We start from the raw sequence: 17,043 nt of genomic DNA, 5'->3' as shown, positions 1-17,043 counted from the left end.
GCTCAGAGCCTGGAGCCTGTTTCCAATTCTGTGTCTCCCTCTCTGCCCCTCCCCCATTCATGCTCTGTCTCTCTCTGTCCCAAAAATAAATAAACGTTGAAAAAAAAAATTTTAAAAAGTGAAGACATACATTATAGAATTAAATGCAAATTCAAAGAAAAAGCCCACATCTCAAAATCTCAAACATCTGCAATTACTTTTACTTCTAATTATTGCAAAGTCCTATAAGCTTACATAAACACCACAGGTAAGATTAAATATTTTACTTACATTTAAAAAAAGTATGTATTTATTCAAAACTAAAGTTAAGATAGTAGGAACAATCTTAAGACATGTCCATTTTTGTGAGAAATTATTTCATTCTTTCTGCTTGAGTATGACTGACATTTGAGATCTCAGAATGCCCTCAGTATTCAGTCAACCTAAGAGCAGAATATAGGTTTTTTTTTCCCTTAAGCTAAGTGGTTTGTTTTGGCCAATTCACAAAGAAACAGGCGAGAACCATACTGCGAAAAAAAATTTCTTTTATAAGGACAAAATTTCAAACACAGTCATTAAAATTGAAGACACTGCTCAGACTATATATTTGAAGTCACTGTTACTGATAAATATGACTACTTGTCTAGAGAGTGTAATAAGACAAACACCAGAAATAACAATTCAATTCACCAACCATAACAAAGACTATTCTTTGCTATACAGTCATGACCATCTTTTTAAAACAACTTGCTGCTTGAGACTCGTAAACTCAAATTATTCCTAACACAATAAAATGTATAATTATTTAGGGGCACCTGGGTGGCTCAGTCGGTTAAGCATCTGACTCTTGATTTCAGCTCAGGCCATCATCTCGTGGTTCCAGTGTGTGAGTTCTAGCCCCATGTTGGGCGTCACACTGACAGCAGACAGCCTGCTTGGGACTCTCTCTGCTCCACTCCAACCTGCATGTGTACTTTCTCTCTCTCTCTCTCAAAATACATAAACTTAAAAAGTATAATTATTTAGAATCAACTTTATCAGGATACTTAACATTTTTATCAATAAAAATCTGAAAACCAAATCATAACTTCATAAATGAGGACGACAGAAACTATAAATGATAACAGACAAATGGAAAGATGCAGACACAAAATAAAACAAGTTAAAGTTAGATACTATTTTTTATCTATTAGATTTTCATATTTAAAAGCCTAATAATGCTCAGTGCTGTCTGCGGTAGAGAGATAATTTGCACACCCTGTTGGTATAAGCATAGGTTGAAAAAATTTTTGGGAAGGCCAAATACCTGGCAATACCTGTCAAAATAATAATATAGACTTCAACCTATAGATCCCATTCTTGCATCTGTGCCAGCATAAATATGCTCACTTAAACACTGTTTGAATTGTCTGTAAATATAAACAACCTAAAGAATCATCAAAGAAGGGCAGGTTAAATTAATTACAGTATACCCCAAACAAAGGACTAGTAGGCAACCCATAAACACAATAAGGTAAACTTAAGTGTTTTGATAAGAAAAGACAGCCAATACACCAAGTATTCTGCAAACTGCAGATGTTTGATATTAGGTGGTTTTTTTTAAAGAATCAACACATACACTTATATAACATAGAAAAATTCTGTTAATATAGAAGAAGCGGGCTAAAGGTACAGTTTGATTTTTTTCTTATTGTTAGTGCTTTGAATAAAAAAATTTTTAATGAGACAGGCTTATCTAAAGCAGTACTGATTTCCATAATCTGTGTACCTGACTTTTTTTTTTTTTTTTTACAGTATGGAGACAATAAGTATTTAATTCATGTGATCCATTCAACTCAATATGCAGTTATTCTAACTTTCTCCTTAACTAAAATGGGAACAGGAACAGAACAGTATGATGACAGTCTCCATATTAAGATACTTAAAATATGAAAGACTGAAAGTTTTAAGTATTTAAAATTTACCACCTATTCACTCATCTAAATTTTGTCAGAAAATAATTTTTAAAGTGGCCACATCCTGACTGTGGCATTGATTTCTGTCATATCCTCTAACAACTAAGAAAGCAAAATCAAATACCACAGACAATATTTACAAAAAAACCAGATACAGTGACAGGTGTCCTCATGAACCCTCTAATATAAACAGGGCAAGACAAGAGAGTTATCAGTATCTATATAGGAGGAAGAGAAAGACTACTTGTCTTACAACAACAGCTCATGCCCAGGAAAACCCTGAATTCACTAACAATACTTAATTGGGGAAAAAAGAAAACCGGGCCACATTCTACCCCCATTTAAGATTACTCCTTGCAGAAATATCCTATTGTTCAAAATCCCTAGAAAAGTTGGACCTGTCTCCAGAAAAAGAACCACTTTGATGGGGCGCCTGGGTGACTCAGTCAGGTAAGCGCTGGACTTCAGCTCAGGTCATGACTTTGCAGTCTGTGAGTTCAATCCCCATGTCAGGCTCTGTGCTAACAGCTCAGAGCCTGCAGCCTGCTTCAGATTCTCTGTCTCCTTCTCTCTCTGCCCCTCCCTAAATTATGCTCCATGTCTCAAAAATGAATAAATGTTTAAAAAATAATTTTTTTTAAAGAGCCACTTTGAGACAAAACAGCCATCATCTCAAAACTCACCCTGCAGTCACCATGGACAATATCCCTAAAATAAGACCAAAATAAGACAACTTCCAAAATATAAAATTTACTTTACAACATACAATTCTGAATAGAAATATTTCATCAGTTAAAAAAAAAAGCTCTCACCCTCCTTCTATGAGATACGCAATAGGGCACATTACAAATGCACTTGTAACAGCTCTTATACCTCTCAAATTTCAGATTCTTCTACAGCATATTTTTTTCCAGTTTCATCACCAGTAAATGGAAATATTACCACCTAACCCGCAAGGTTAATATTTTTGGTTGACCAAGAATAACAAATCCAAAATGCATACATTAAAAAGAAAATTAGGCTCATACTTTCAATTTAAATATACATCAATCACACTACCTATATGCTTCAAATTTACACCTCTGCAAAATTATAATTACTACAAGCTTTCAACTTTTGAAGTTACTGGAAATAGTCTAACTTACACATGTTAAGGGTATATCAAATATATACTTCTTTACCTTACTGACACTCTTGACATAGATTTTCTTAATTTTCTTAAGTCCCAAACTACCACACCCAACCTCCCCATTCTTGCCACAATTCCCAGGCAACTATCCATAGTCTCAGGGCTTAGAAGATCACACTATAGTATGCTACAATGCAGGGAAAGCAGGACAGGTGCCTCAGATCAGGATTAGATAAGCAGCAAGAAAATCTCAGAAATAATTAGTAACAGATTCTTATCAAAAGCATAGTTTCAAATTCTAATGATTTTAAAAAGATTCTCAGATTTCTTCAGTAAAGAGGAAAGATGTGAAGACAACAATGAAGATTTAGATGCTCAACCAACTGAGCCATCCAGGCACAAGGGACAAGGGGTATAAAAAAGTAAGAGTTATGAGAGAACCTAAAGTCGGTATGGTATGCCTGAGTTTAAATTCCAATTCTGTCACTCACCAGATGCACAACCTTAAAACTTTCAAGTTCTCTAAGCCTCAGAATCCTCTTTTATTTTTTAATTTATATGAGGCAGAGATACAGCAAGCTAGCCTCTCCAGAGCAGGGAGGGAGGGGGAGGGAGAGAGATAAAATATGCTAAGCAGGCTCTATGCTCAACTTGATCCCCAGGATAGTGACCTAAGCTGAAATATTTAGATGCTCAACCAACTGAGCCATCCAGGAACCCTCAGTACCCTCTTTTTAAAAAAAGGTTTGTTTATTTATTTAGAAACAGCCAAAGACAGAGAGGACAGAAAGCAGGGGAGGGGCAGAGAGAATCTCAAGCAGGCTCCACACCCAGCCCTTGGATCTCAGGGCCTCAAAATCATGACCTGAGCTGAAATCAAGAGTTGGATGCTCAACTGAGCACCCCAGTATCATCTTTTAAAAAGCAGAGATACCTACTTCAGACAGTAGTTGTAAAGATCAAATTCAGATAGACATATGAAATATTTGACAGTGTCTGGCACAAAATAAATGTTTACTACAAGTTTGCCTTTTAATTAGATAAAAGAACTTTAACCCAAAACAGAAGTGAAAATTCTAGTCCCTTATAAATCCCAGTTTCAGGTTCACGATTTTAAAATCAATCAAAAATTCTATGTAGGAGTACTGAGAAGCACCACATGCAAGTAACAAAAGGAGAATAACACTTTAGAAGGATCAAAAATAGGGGCGTCTGGGTAGCTCAGTCAGTTAAGCATCCAACTTCGGCTCATTGGAGCCCCACATCGGGCTCTGTGCTGACAGCTCAGAGCCTGGAGCCTGCTTAGGATTCTGTCTCCCTTTCTCTCTCTCTCTGCTCCACCCTCCCCCACTCACATTCTTTCTCTCTCCCTCAAAAATGAATATTAAAAAATTTTTTTTAATTTTTTTTAATGTTTATTTTTGAGGGAGAGAGAGACAGAGCATGAGCAGGGGAGGGGCAGAGAGAGAGGGAGACACAGAATCTGAAGCAGGCTCCAGGCTCTGAGCTGTCAGCACAGAGCCCCACGCGGGGCCCAAACCCACAGACTGCGAGATCATGACCTAAGCCGAAGTCGGACGCTCAACCGACTGAGCCACCCAGGCGGCCCTTAAGTGTACTTTTTAAGAAAATATTTTTATTTACTGATTTTGAGATAGAGAGGGAGCAAGTGGGGAATGGGCAGAGAGAGAGAGGGAGAGAGAATCCCAACCAGGCTCTGAACTCTAAGCGCAGAGCCCCAGTGTGGGGCTTGAACTCACAAACCGTGAGATCATGACCTGAACCGAAATTGAACGCTTAACAGACTGAGGCACCCAGGTGCCCCTCATTGGTTATTTTTAAAGTAAAATTCTTTCACACACATATGTATTAAATGAAATAACAGCCAACGTTCTCCTCCTCAACTGTCTATACTGTTTCAGTCACTGAATACATATATGGGTTGGTTTTTGTCTGTTTTTGCTACTGATACTGAAACTTGATTTTGGTATAGAAAGAAAAGATAAAGACAGCAGAGGGAGGCAGACAGACACGTTCATTCACCTCAATGACAAACTCCTGTATCATTAAGGTAAAAGATCTACAGTCCACAAAACAGAGAGAAAGCACAGTAAATTCTAGATCATAAATTCCTTAATTTCTTATTAATAAGATGTTCTGAAGCCGCATGAAGTTTTTCACAAACTTCCAGTAATAGGCCATCAGCATTTTGAACTCATGCATTAATTGGCAGGCACAGAGAGGATCTCTGGATATAGATAAAAACCACACATGTATACAGGGTACACTATGAATGGCATTCTGTGAACGAACCTCTTTGTGGCTCTAATAAATTAAGTGGTAACAATGACTGATCTTTCTCATCTAAGTATACAAAACCAATTCTCCATTTTTTTTTGTCTGCAAACGATTCACCTCTGCAACATACTCCCAACAGTTAACATCTTTCACCATCAGCAGATATTTTTAACTTCAACGACTATCACTGTGCCCCATTTCCACCCTTAATCATTATTGCTGCAATACCACCCCCAGATAACTACATAACTATTGCCTCAACAGGCTCCTATAAGCTCTTCAAGCTGGGAGGAACCTTGGACGTCATCTATTACAAACCCCTCAGTCTGTATCAGAGCAAATTGTGTCCCTTAGTAACTTAGATGATTTAAATAATGGTAAGTAAAATAGTTACAGCAGCTTCCATTTAAAGGATGGCGGTGGGAGGGGGCTGTCATTGTGTGCCAGTCATTGTATCAAAAACTTTAGATGTATAAATCCACTGAATCCCCACCACACACCTTGAGATAGATTTTATTACTCATATTTTACAGATGAGGAAATTAGGGCACAGAGAAGTCAGCCTGGGCCACAGACTAACGGGTAGAGGCAGGAATTCAAACCCAGGTGTTGGGTGTTCTCTTGACTCAAACCAGAGCTCCTTCCACAGGATAAAGTACCGCAGGCTTGTTTCTTAAGCCCAAATCATTGAATTTATGCCCAACATACAGACAATTCTAATTTTTACTCCCAAATGTTAGTATTTATGGCTACTTTCATTTATTTGAGTCCTCACAAGAGCTGAGACAACTATAGAGTATAAGCTCCATTCTTCAAATGAGGAACAAGCTCACAAATAATGTGCCCAAATTCACACAGAGAAATCGCCAAGCTGAATTCAGAACTCAAGCCATGTTTCTTCCAAGAATGATATTACCACATGCTAACTCTCATGAAATTATGGGACTGGCCAACTACTAATAAAAATCTTAACATGGAAAATATGAGCTCACTTGCACACCAAAGAGATTGAAGATTTGAAGTTAACTTTACTCAAAAAACAAAGGTGACAGGTCTATCTTCCAATGCACCAATCAATTTTGTGCAGTGTAGAAGACACATCCAGATTACAGCATGATGTGATGAAAGAAATGAAAACGACTATAATTTTATTCATGTTCATACCTTAATCACTGCAGTTATTGTAATATTTGAAACAAAGAGCATTCACTTAACTAATATTTATTGAAAATCTACTGTGCTTCCTGTGTACCACTGTGACGGTGGTACATGAGGACTTTAGGTGGCACATGGAAACTCATATTAGGTATGTATTTTAGTACTTACAGATTTTAAAGAAACTTTAAAAGACAAAACTAATGCAACAAACCAGTGGTTTCAGATCTTGTTTCTTGCAAGGGGAATAAAATTAACATAGTAATATATTTATGGGGAAGGGCAAAATGAGCGCTTAACTTCTGTAATATTTTTCTATTTTGAAAAAAATCTGAAAAGAGGCGCCTGGCTGGGTCATTTGGAAGAACATGCAACTCTTGATCTTGGGGTCATGATTACTTAATAAAACTTAAAAACAAATCTGAAAAAAAGCAAGCCAACCTAGAGAAGAGTGTTAATTATACAGAAGTTAGAAAGATGTGGCAAAAATCAGGAAGGCAGTATAGGAGAATGACATTTTAGAAACTATGTTGACAAAACAAAATCTCCTCCTTTAAGAAACTCACAGAAGGATCTAACAGCCTCATTCATAAGGAGATTTTCAATAATGCAGATTTTATTTTCAATGTAAGGAGATTTTATAATTCAATTGTTTTCAATAATTAGTTGTTGATAACTACTTTTAAGCAACTTAACTTTTATTTTCTTAATTATATGTCAAAATCGCTCAACACAGAGAACTTGAAATTTCAGGGAGCGGGTGGGGGGATAAAGCAGACTCAACATAAGCAGTGTCAACACAGGAATGACGACTATTTATCGAGCATTTACTCAAACAGTGTGCTAAGTTTTCCCTGTATTAACTACTTATACTAGGAGAGGCTACTATTATTCCCATTTTATACTTGAGAATACTAGTAACAGTTTTCAGAAGAAGTCTAATTATGAGAGGGTAACAGTGCTGCTACAGTTTTCCATGTCTCCAAAACTCTATCAGACTTAACTAGACACAAAGCGAAAAGCCAATTAACAAAAATAAAGTTACAAAAATGAACTTATAATAAAACTAGCTGGAAAACAAAAAAACCCTAGCTGACCAAGTAGTCAATTTCTCAAACCCCAAAGAGTAAAACAGGTGAGAAAAATGACAGTCACATGACCTGTACCGTATCAGGTTCCGAGGAAGAGAAAGCAGAAACAAGTCATGGTGTACCTGAAGGGCCTAGGAATAGAACCACAAAACAGCCAAAAAGCATTCACTAGAAGTCATGATACGCCAATCTGAGAACAGCAGCTGAAACTGAAAAGGGTTTTGCCCACTCCACCGAAGAGAAAAAGGAAGGGACCCACAATGAGCGCTGAAGGACAGCAGCAGTCTGGCTCCCATGTGCTCTTAAAAAAGACCAACCAGGGGCACCTGGGTGGCGCAGTCGGTTAAGCGTCCGACTTCAGCCAGGTCATGATCTCGCAGTCTGTAAGTTCGAGCCCCGCGTCGGGCTCTGGGCTGATGGCTCAGAGCCTGGAGCCTGTTTCCGATTCTGTGTCTCCCTCTCTCTCTGCCCCTCGCCCATTCATGCTTTGTCTCTCTCTGTCCCAAAAATAAATAAACGTTGAAAAAAAAAAAAAAAAGACCAACCAGAGCTCCCATTCAGAGATGACCCCAGTATAAGACGACAATAAAGATGAAGGAAAGACAGGATCCAAATAAAGCAGAAATTGGAAAAGGGAAGCTGGAAATTTCAGAAAGCAAGCTCCATGTTCTTAAACACTACAAACAACAAGAGAGCTCCAAGTTAGGAATGCTACTGAGCCCCATCTTGTTCTCAAGGGTCAGGAAAACTTATTTCACGTAAAAGAGTACAAGAGAAAAATATCAAGGTTAAATCCTGTACAAGGTGATTATAAGGAAAAAAAAAAAGAGAGTAAGGAGAACAAACGTCCCTACAGACAATGAGAGGAATCCACAAACACTCGTCCAAAAACAAACAAAATCTGTATAATATTTATAAATGAGCTAAAGACACTTACAAAATGATATAAGTCAGAATTAGAGAAACTCAGAAAATGAAGCAATAGAACTCGGCAACCAATTAGGTAGAAACTTAAAAAATTACTTCAGGAAATAAACTAGAAAGTACATGAGAACAAAAGAACCTAAGAGGTAACGCAGTAAGAGTTCTTCAAAGGAAGATATTTTTAAAAATCGAAATAGAATTAAATTAGAAATTTCAGGAGCACTTGGGTGGCTCATTCAGTTAAGCATCCGACTCTTGATTTCAGCTCAGGTCATGATCTCACGTTTGTAGGATCAAGCCTCACATCAGGCTTCATGCTGAACCTGCAGCCTGCTTGTCAGTCTGTCTGTCTGTGTCTGTCTGTCTGTCTGTCTCTCTCTCTCTCCCTCCCCCTCCCTGTTATCTGCTCCTCCCTTGACCCTCCCCTACACACTCTGGCACTCTCAAAATAATAATAAAAATAAAGTTCATTCTTTAAAACAAAAAAAATTAGAAACTTCACTTTGAAAAACACTATCAAGAGAATGAAAAGCCACACTGTTATAGCAAGTATTTGCATATCATATCAGATAAAGGTCTTTTATCTGTAACATATATAAGAACTCTCAAAAACCAGTAAGAAAACAACTCAATTTTTAAATGGGCAAGATTTGAAGAACCAATTTACCAAAGATGATATACATACAGCAAACACATGAAAAGATATGCAACATCATTAGTCATTAGGGAAGTACAAATTAAAACCACTATGCAATATGTGCCTATTAGAATGACTAACACAAAAAAGAATGGCCATCCTAAATGTTGGAAAGGACGTGGAGAACTGGAACTCAGCTCCCAAAGTACTGCTGGGAATACAAACTGGTGCAATCACTCTGGAAAACAGTTTGGCAATTTCTCAAGAAGTTAAACATCCATCCACCATATGATCCAGCCATTCCACACCTAGGTTTTTATCCAAAAGAACACGTATGTCCACATACAGATTTGTACACAAATGTTCATAGCAGCTTTTGTAACAGAAAAAAACTGAAAATAATCCAAATGTCCATCACAAATGATTGTATTAAAAAAACTGTAGGGCATCAATATAATGAATACTACTCAAAAAGGAATGAGCTGCTAATACCCGAACCTGGATCTCGGTTGAGTAAAAGAAGGCAAAGGATACAAACTGTATGATTCCATTTAGATACAATTTAGAACAAGCAAACTAATCTAAAGTGATGGAAAGTAAATCATTACTTGCCTGAGGGCAGGGGAGCCATACACAGGGAAGAAAGATTACAATGGGGCATGAGGCAACTTCTAGGAGTCATGAATGGATATTTTCACAATGTTGAGTTGAGTGTGGTCAATGTTTCAATGTGGGTATCAAAATTTAGCAAACTACATATTTTCAACAAATGAAGTTTACTGCATATAAATTATACCTTAATAAAACTGTTTTTTTTAAAAACAGGAATAAGGAAAAAGAATTCAACAAAATGACAAAATACTGAAGACATGCAAGATGATCTGACAAATAAGAATACAAGGGGGGGGGGGGCGGGGAGGACAACAAAAATCAAAGGACATAACTTGATTTCCTGAAATTAAAAAAAAAAAAAAAAGATATGAAAAATCTGAAAATACAGATTGAAGGAGCACACCACATACCTGAGTTTACTGACCCAAAATGCCCAATACTAAAACAAAGTCCAAAAAAATTACTGCACCTAACAGAAAAAAAAATTCTTTGGGAATCTCGGCAAAAAGTGTAGATGACTTACAAGGTAAAGAAAATTAGATTATCATCAGATTTTTGATAGTAACTTTGAGTTGCAGGAAAACAATGGAATTAACACATTTATGCTACCAATGATTTATTTTCAACCCAACTGACCTTCAAGAACAAAGGGCACAAACTCTTAAAAATATACAAGAACTCAGGAATGCTCTCATGAGCTCTGCCTAAAGAATCTAGTACAGAATGAACTCCAGACAACCAAACTGACTAAAGATATTGACCTAAGGACAAGGGTGAGCATCTGAAATAGAGCCACTATAAAAGATTAAGTGATGGTTAAGAGAGACTTCCATAATTGTTACATGTTCAGATAATGTAGATACAACTACTTTTCTTAAATGGGGGCTACAAACTGGAAGAGATATGAAATATTTTTAATGTCCTCAATAATTACATTGGTGATATTCTTATTAGACTTTTCCCCTGTGTCCTTGGAACCAAAATTGTGGAAGAAATAAAACACCGTAGTCCTGATTTTGAATTGGAACCATCAGAATGAATCATTAAGTATTTCATTAGCTTCTATCCACTGAAGAGGCTTGAAACAATGACCAACTCAGTAATAATAAGCAGCTCTCCTCTCCAGTTTGTACTCTTTAAAGACCATTTCCCACTAAAAGAAGGCATGGCTTCTTGAGAAATGGCTGATTCCAGGTCTGGGCAGGAATGAGCTCAGATCATACCAGGGAGTTACTGATACTATTAAGTCAAAGGACTCTGGAATCAAATTAAAGAAGCTCCCATAGGACGAACATGGGACAATATGCCCACCAAAAAGAGTAACTGCAACTAAGTTTATCAAATAAGTTTAAATCTACAACTGAAACCCATCAAATGTTTAAATTCATGATTGAAACCCACCACATGTTTGTTTATCCAACACATAATATATACTTGGCATTAAGTTACAAACTGTTACCTTCAGAAAAGTTTTGTTCAAGGTAATGTCCCATTTTCAACATAAATACAATTTTTTCAAGTAGCCAAAACCAACAAATTTAGTGATTGTTTTAGATAATCTCTGTATTCATAACAGTTTAGTACACCATGTCTTGGCATCTTTCCCAACTTCCTATATTAGATGTTTATAGGTAATTTTTAATAGACCAGAAAGCAAAATTGTTCCAGGGCTCTTTAATTTTCCTACAACCTCCTGCTCAGTAAAAACCTATACTTCGAATTCTAAATTGTTTAGAAATCAAACTGTTTAGAAAACAAATCAATTGTTTTCTTTTTGTATGAAAAATAAATAGCCTAAGTTGTCACTAATTTTCATCCATAAACAAAGTTCAAATATTTTTTTTAGTTAATAATTTGTTACTATAACGTATCAATGAAGATAAAAACAGAACTATGGAATTTTTATCTTAAGCAACCTATCTATCCTAAAACACTAAAGGGACCTGATCTGCTGTTCTTTACGTTTTCTTGTTAAAATCTTAGAAGTTACATAAAGCTCAATTTAACAATAAATGAATGACAGAAACTTAGCAAATTTCAGAATCAAAAGTTAAGAGGCACCTGAGTGGCTCAGTGGGTTAAGTGTCATCGGACTTCGGCTCAGGTCACGATCTTGCCGTTGCCGATCCTGTTAGAACCCAGTATCTGGCTCTGTGCTGACAGCTCAGAGCCTGGAGCCTGCTTCAGATTTTGTGTGTGTGTGTGTGTGTGTGTCCCTCTCTCTCTCTCTCTCTCTCTCTCTCTGCCCTTCCCCCACTCACACTGTTTGTCCCTCTCTCAAAAATAAACATTAAAAAAAAAATAAATTAAGGCATGCTCATGTTAAGCAACAAAGGCTAAAACTTTGTAAACACCAGCTGCTTTAGTAACTCTAAAAATATTTTCCAAATGCTATAAAAAATCTAACACCACCATTTTAATACAAAATACTATTAGTAAATGTAAAAAGGTTGGAGGGGGGAGAGGGAGTAAGGTGATGGACCTTAAGACCTCTATCAAGACAAAATAATTATCCACAAAAATCAGGTTAAATTTTCCTACCCACCTGATGATCCAAACAGGATATTAAAAAACATTTCTTTCAGAAGTTTTCAACTGTTTACACATTTACGGCCAATGAAAGTTATCAAAAGGGAAGACAGTTTGTACAGACCTGATAAGGAGGAGGTTTTAAGTATTTATCTCCCAATAGTTTGATATAATCTTGTGTATCAAAACTCTGAAAGTAAAAAGCTTTTCCTCCCGATACTGTACGGAGATAAGTTTGGACCAACTAACAATTCAAAAGAAAGAGTGGCAATCAGAGTATTTACCATTTAGGGATTAATTTCTTTTTGAAACCTGACATCTAGTCATTTTTAAGCTTATCTACATAAATACCAGTGAGTTATGTTCCATCAATTTTTAAAAGATGCTCTAAGAGTAATTCAGAGGCAAAAATGATTTTTCCCCTAAAGGATTCCATTTTTTAAGTGGAATAAATAAAAATGTAAGATTGAATACATCAGATTCTTAAGCTGATGATAATTTTAATAAAGCACTGCAGAGATTCAGTTTGTCTACATGACCACTCAATCAGAGTATCTTTTTCCTTTCTAAATTAGGCTAGTTGTTAGAAGGCTACACACACTAGAGCCACAAGCCAATCTTGTGAGAAATGAACATTGGCTAACAAAGCCAAAGAAAGCAGTTATCACTTGCTAAACCTTACACTCTTATAGTAGGCCTCAAAAGAAACTGTACAAAAAGGACATAAGGGAGCCAAAAGAACGCTCACTTATTAACACTGCACCCAAAGAAATCTTTCTCCTTCCTGCTCCCCACCCCCTACCCAAAGAGAAGAGTACAAGGAAGTCACAAATCTGCACTACTTTCTACAAATTAACTTGGTGATGGTGAAAACAACTCCTGCAACATAAACTACACACACAATGAGATGGAAGGATCCTTTTGAAAATAAACTTCATAGTTTAAGTTTCAGATTCACAACATTTGGAAACAAGCCTAATAAAATGCTGAGCATATGTAACAAGTTAGCTATCCTAGAAAGTTTACAGGACAGTCAAAACTGTAGCATCTGGAAATTGTCAGATAATCACCAGAAGTCCTCAAGAGGATAAATAGAAATGACACTTCAAACACTCAAATATATAAATATGACAACAAAAGGTTGGATACAGGACGATATTGGAAAATACCACCAACAAAAAAAAAAAATTTGAGACAGAATCAAAGCCACAAAATTTTGGAAATAAGTCTGTTTGTTATAGCCAAAAGGGTCATAACAGACGGGATAGGCATTCTTTTCTCTAGCTCTTCAGACTAATAAATTCTAAATGTACAAAAGCATAGAAAGAAAATTTTAACAAATTTTTAAAACTCATTACAGAGTATACATAAAGCAACTGAAGTATATGCATTTAGTAAATGCTTTAATAACTGCAGCTTGTACAGTTTGGACACACGTATTATTCACTTCTTCTGAAAGAGTTTTTTCCCTTTCCTAAGCGATTCTGAATGATACACAGGACCGTAACAACTAATACATGTTTTCAACTCACATTGTTTCTCCAGTCTTGGCTACATGACAAAGAAACTGATCCAGGACAGGACAAACTTCCTTTTTTCCCCTCTTCTCAAAATCTAGATAAGGGAAAAAAGAAAAGTTATCAGTGTTTCTCAAAGGCCATCAACCATCTCCAAAGCACTACAAAAACAAACTTTCCTCCCAGTCCTTCGTCAAATATTAAGAAGCAATTATTAAAAAAAAAAAAAAAAAAAAAAAAAAAATATCAGCCTCTCAACCAACTAGCTACCTCTGACTCCCAAAGTTCTAGTTCCAACATTTGTCTCTTCACACGTAACAAGAATCCCCCTAAAGGGGGCACTCAACCTCTCCACAAAGCCTTAATGTGGTGTTTCTCAAAGTGTGGTCCGGAGGAACACCAACATCACATTTACCTGGGAAACCAGTTAAAATACAAATCCCAGGCCCCAACTTCCACAAGCTGTTTATCTGCGTTAAGTTCATAAACCTGCGTCTTAAGAAACTGCAGCTACCTAACGTAGCCGTTCCCAAATGATTTTGGATGTCAATTCATAATTCCGAAAATGCTGAAATCACACGGTATTCGAAGTTTGAGAACCACGGTTCTCAAGCCTGTTGCGTGGAAGGAGACCACCTTAGAATCAGGGCGCGTGGAGGAATGACTTCAGAAGCTCTGAAAAAGACTTCCTGAGACTCTTTAAAGTTGCTCTACCGCCCTCTCCCCGCCACCCCCCCCCCCCAACCTTCTACTTTTTCTCTTAGCCCGACGCCTGGCGAACGGGGGCCTGACAGAGAACGGAGCCTGCCTGGAACGGGGCTGTGGGCCCACGACCTCACCCCAGAGGGGTCGGCGAGAGGCTGGGGCCCCTACCAGAGCTTCCCCGGCTCCCCTCCCCCAGCCCAGACGCCGGCGGCCGACACAAAGCCCAGAGCGGGGTGGGAGGGAGCTGCCCACAGGGCTCCCCGCCCCTGGGGAAGTGGGAGGGGGATGGGAGCCAGGGAAGCGCAACCCCCCCCTCCCCCGGCCCGGCCCCTCGGAGCCCCCAGCCCAGAAAAACAGGAGAAGGAGCTGTGGAGGGTAAAGAGGAAGGGAGAGGGGGCAGCTACCCCCACCTTTCAGCGCCTCCTGCAGCCTCTCGACGTCCATGGCTTCCCGGAGTCCCTCGCAGCCTCCGCCTCCCTCCGCGGGTCTCCCGGGGACCGGAACGCCTCCCCCCACCCCCCCGACGCCCTCCCCCTCCCTCGCACACACTCCGGCACGCAGGCGACCGGGGGGGGCACCGAAGGGAGCCGGGGGAAGCGAGCGAGAGAGCGAGACCGAGAGAGCGAACACCTCCCCGAGCCGCTACCACCAGCCCTCCAACATGGCGCCCGGCACGTCACCGCGCGCACGCTCCCTGCCGCCGTCCTCGCGCCCGCCGCGCGCCCCGAGCCGAGCCCGAGAGCGCGTGCGCGGCGGAGGCGGGCCGCCAGGGCTGTCCCATAGACCCGGCAGGCGCCCGACGCCCCGCCTCTCCCCTGGCGTTGGCCCGCCGCGCCCCTGTTCCAGCTAGAGTGGTCGTGGCGGGGTGCTCCTGGCCAATTCTCAGGATTTGAATCCTTATCTTTTGCTAGCTCTGTGATGTTGAGCAATTTACAGAGCCTTTCTGAGCCTTACTTTCCCCGCCCGTGTGAGGATGGCACTAGTACCGACCACCTTGTACAGGTGCTGGGAGAATTGAGTGTATACACACAGCGGTCAGAGTACGCATAAAAAACAAAAAACCCAACACACTCTGTGTTATTAATAATCATAACAAAAATACCTCCCTGCCTGAACCCAAGGCTCGTCCTTGACCCACCTTAAAAAGAAGCAATGCATACAAAAAAGAGATGAAAATTTCGGGATTGTAGCCATCTGGATTCGGAGTCCAACTCAACTACTTCCGGTGTGGCTTTGGGCTAATGATTTAAACTCACAGAGCCTCAGTTTCTTCACCTATAAAATCGGGGTTTGTAAACTCCCCCCCACCCCAAGACTTGAGTGAAATGGTGAATATCAAACATGTAGCACGGTGCCAGAGAACTTGTAAGCACTCACTTAACGTGACTTCTATTTTTATTATCATCATGATTGGGATTGTCTTACATAAGCACCCAGGAAGTTAGAGAGGGCGGGATCTCAGAAGGCCTCTCCAACCCTGACATTTTACAAATGGGAAAGTTGAGGTGTAGAAAGCTAGTCTGGCAAAACAGCATCAGAACCCAAAACATCTGGCTCCCAGCCAGTGTGTTCATTTCTACTACCTTCTCTTGTCTGTAAGCTTTTCAAGGAAAGCTCACAAAAAGGTGTTCTCATTTCCAAGGACTTGCTAAGATAACTAACCAGTATCTCTCAATCACAACCTAACATGGGCCAAGTGCCCTCTCAACTGTGGCCTGGAAAGCAGGGTCTCCTGGTGTAAACCTGATTGCTTTGTCCATGAATGTGGGGCAACAGGGCCAGGCAATGAAGAATTCCAAGAGGTGAGGGGAGTAGTGATCAGAGACCCCAAGAAATGACTACAACAAGGGGCCTGATTGACCCTAACCAAACTCACACAAAAGCCTGAGCCAATGAGTAATCTGAGAGAAAGTTCATGTTGACTGTGCATGTTGTTTAGAAACACCATCCCATCCTATGTGAGAGTACAGTCTTCCAGCGTGTGCAAGAAACCACACCTTGCTCTCTCCCTCAGGCGGGGCTGGATAGGTGCTAATCAATTCTTGCTATCAAAGTCCACTGTTTAGCCTAGTGTCTGTCTTTCTCTCTCTCTCTCTCTCTCCCTCTCTCTCTCTCTTTCTGTCTTTCTCTGTCTCTCATATATTATATGTATATATACTGTGATGGTTAATTTTGCATGTCAACTTCTCTGGGTTACAGAGTGCCCAGATACTCAGTCAAACATGATTCCCGGTGTTTTTGGATGAGAGTCACGTTTAAATCAGTAGACTAAAGCAAACTGCCCTCCCTAATTTGAGGGGGTCTCATCCAATCCTTTGAAAGCCTGAATAAACCAATAAAGCTAATACCTCCCTCCTGCCCACCTTACCAAGTATGAGAAAATTCTTCCTGCCCAATGACTCTGTAACTGGGTTGTTGGCTTTGTTCCTGCCTTTAGATTCAAGCTGAAACACTGACTTTTCCTGGGTCTCAGGTCTATTGGCCTTTGGACTAGAAGTACACCATTGGCTCT

The 17,043-nt window shown here is 39.3% G+C and overlaps 1 protein-coding gene across 2 annotated transcripts in view; it reads right to left on the bottom strand.

The window, feature by feature from the left end:
• Positions 1-15,211, bottom strand: part of PPP4R2 (protein phosphatase 4 regulatory subunit 2) — a 51,285-nt gene extending 36,074 nt beyond the window's left edge. For both annotated transcript variants that reach the window (XM_023249965.2, XM_045051868.1), the window contains exons 1-2: positions 14,942-15,211; positions 13,842-13,923 (exon numbers count right to left, since the gene is read on the bottom strand). In XM_023249965.2, the coding sequence (XP_023105733.1) occupies positions 13,842-13,923; positions 14,942-14,975 (116 nt within the window). In that variant the 5' untranslated portion in view covers positions 14,976-15,211. The remainder of the gene's footprint in view (positions 1-13,841; positions 13,924-14,941) is intronic.
• Positions 15,212-17,043: the final 1,832 nt, after the last annotated feature.

This window comes from Felis catus, chromosome A2, assembly GCF_018350175.1.
Source record: "Felis catus isolate Fca126 chromosome A2, F.catus_Fca126_mat1.0, whole genome shotgun sequence".
NCBI classification, from domain to species: Eukaryota; Metazoa; Chordata; class Mammalia; order Carnivora; family Felidae; genus Felis; species Felis catus.
Note: the sequence above shows the minus strand (reverse complement) of the source record. Positions and strands in the feature narration are given on the sequence as shown.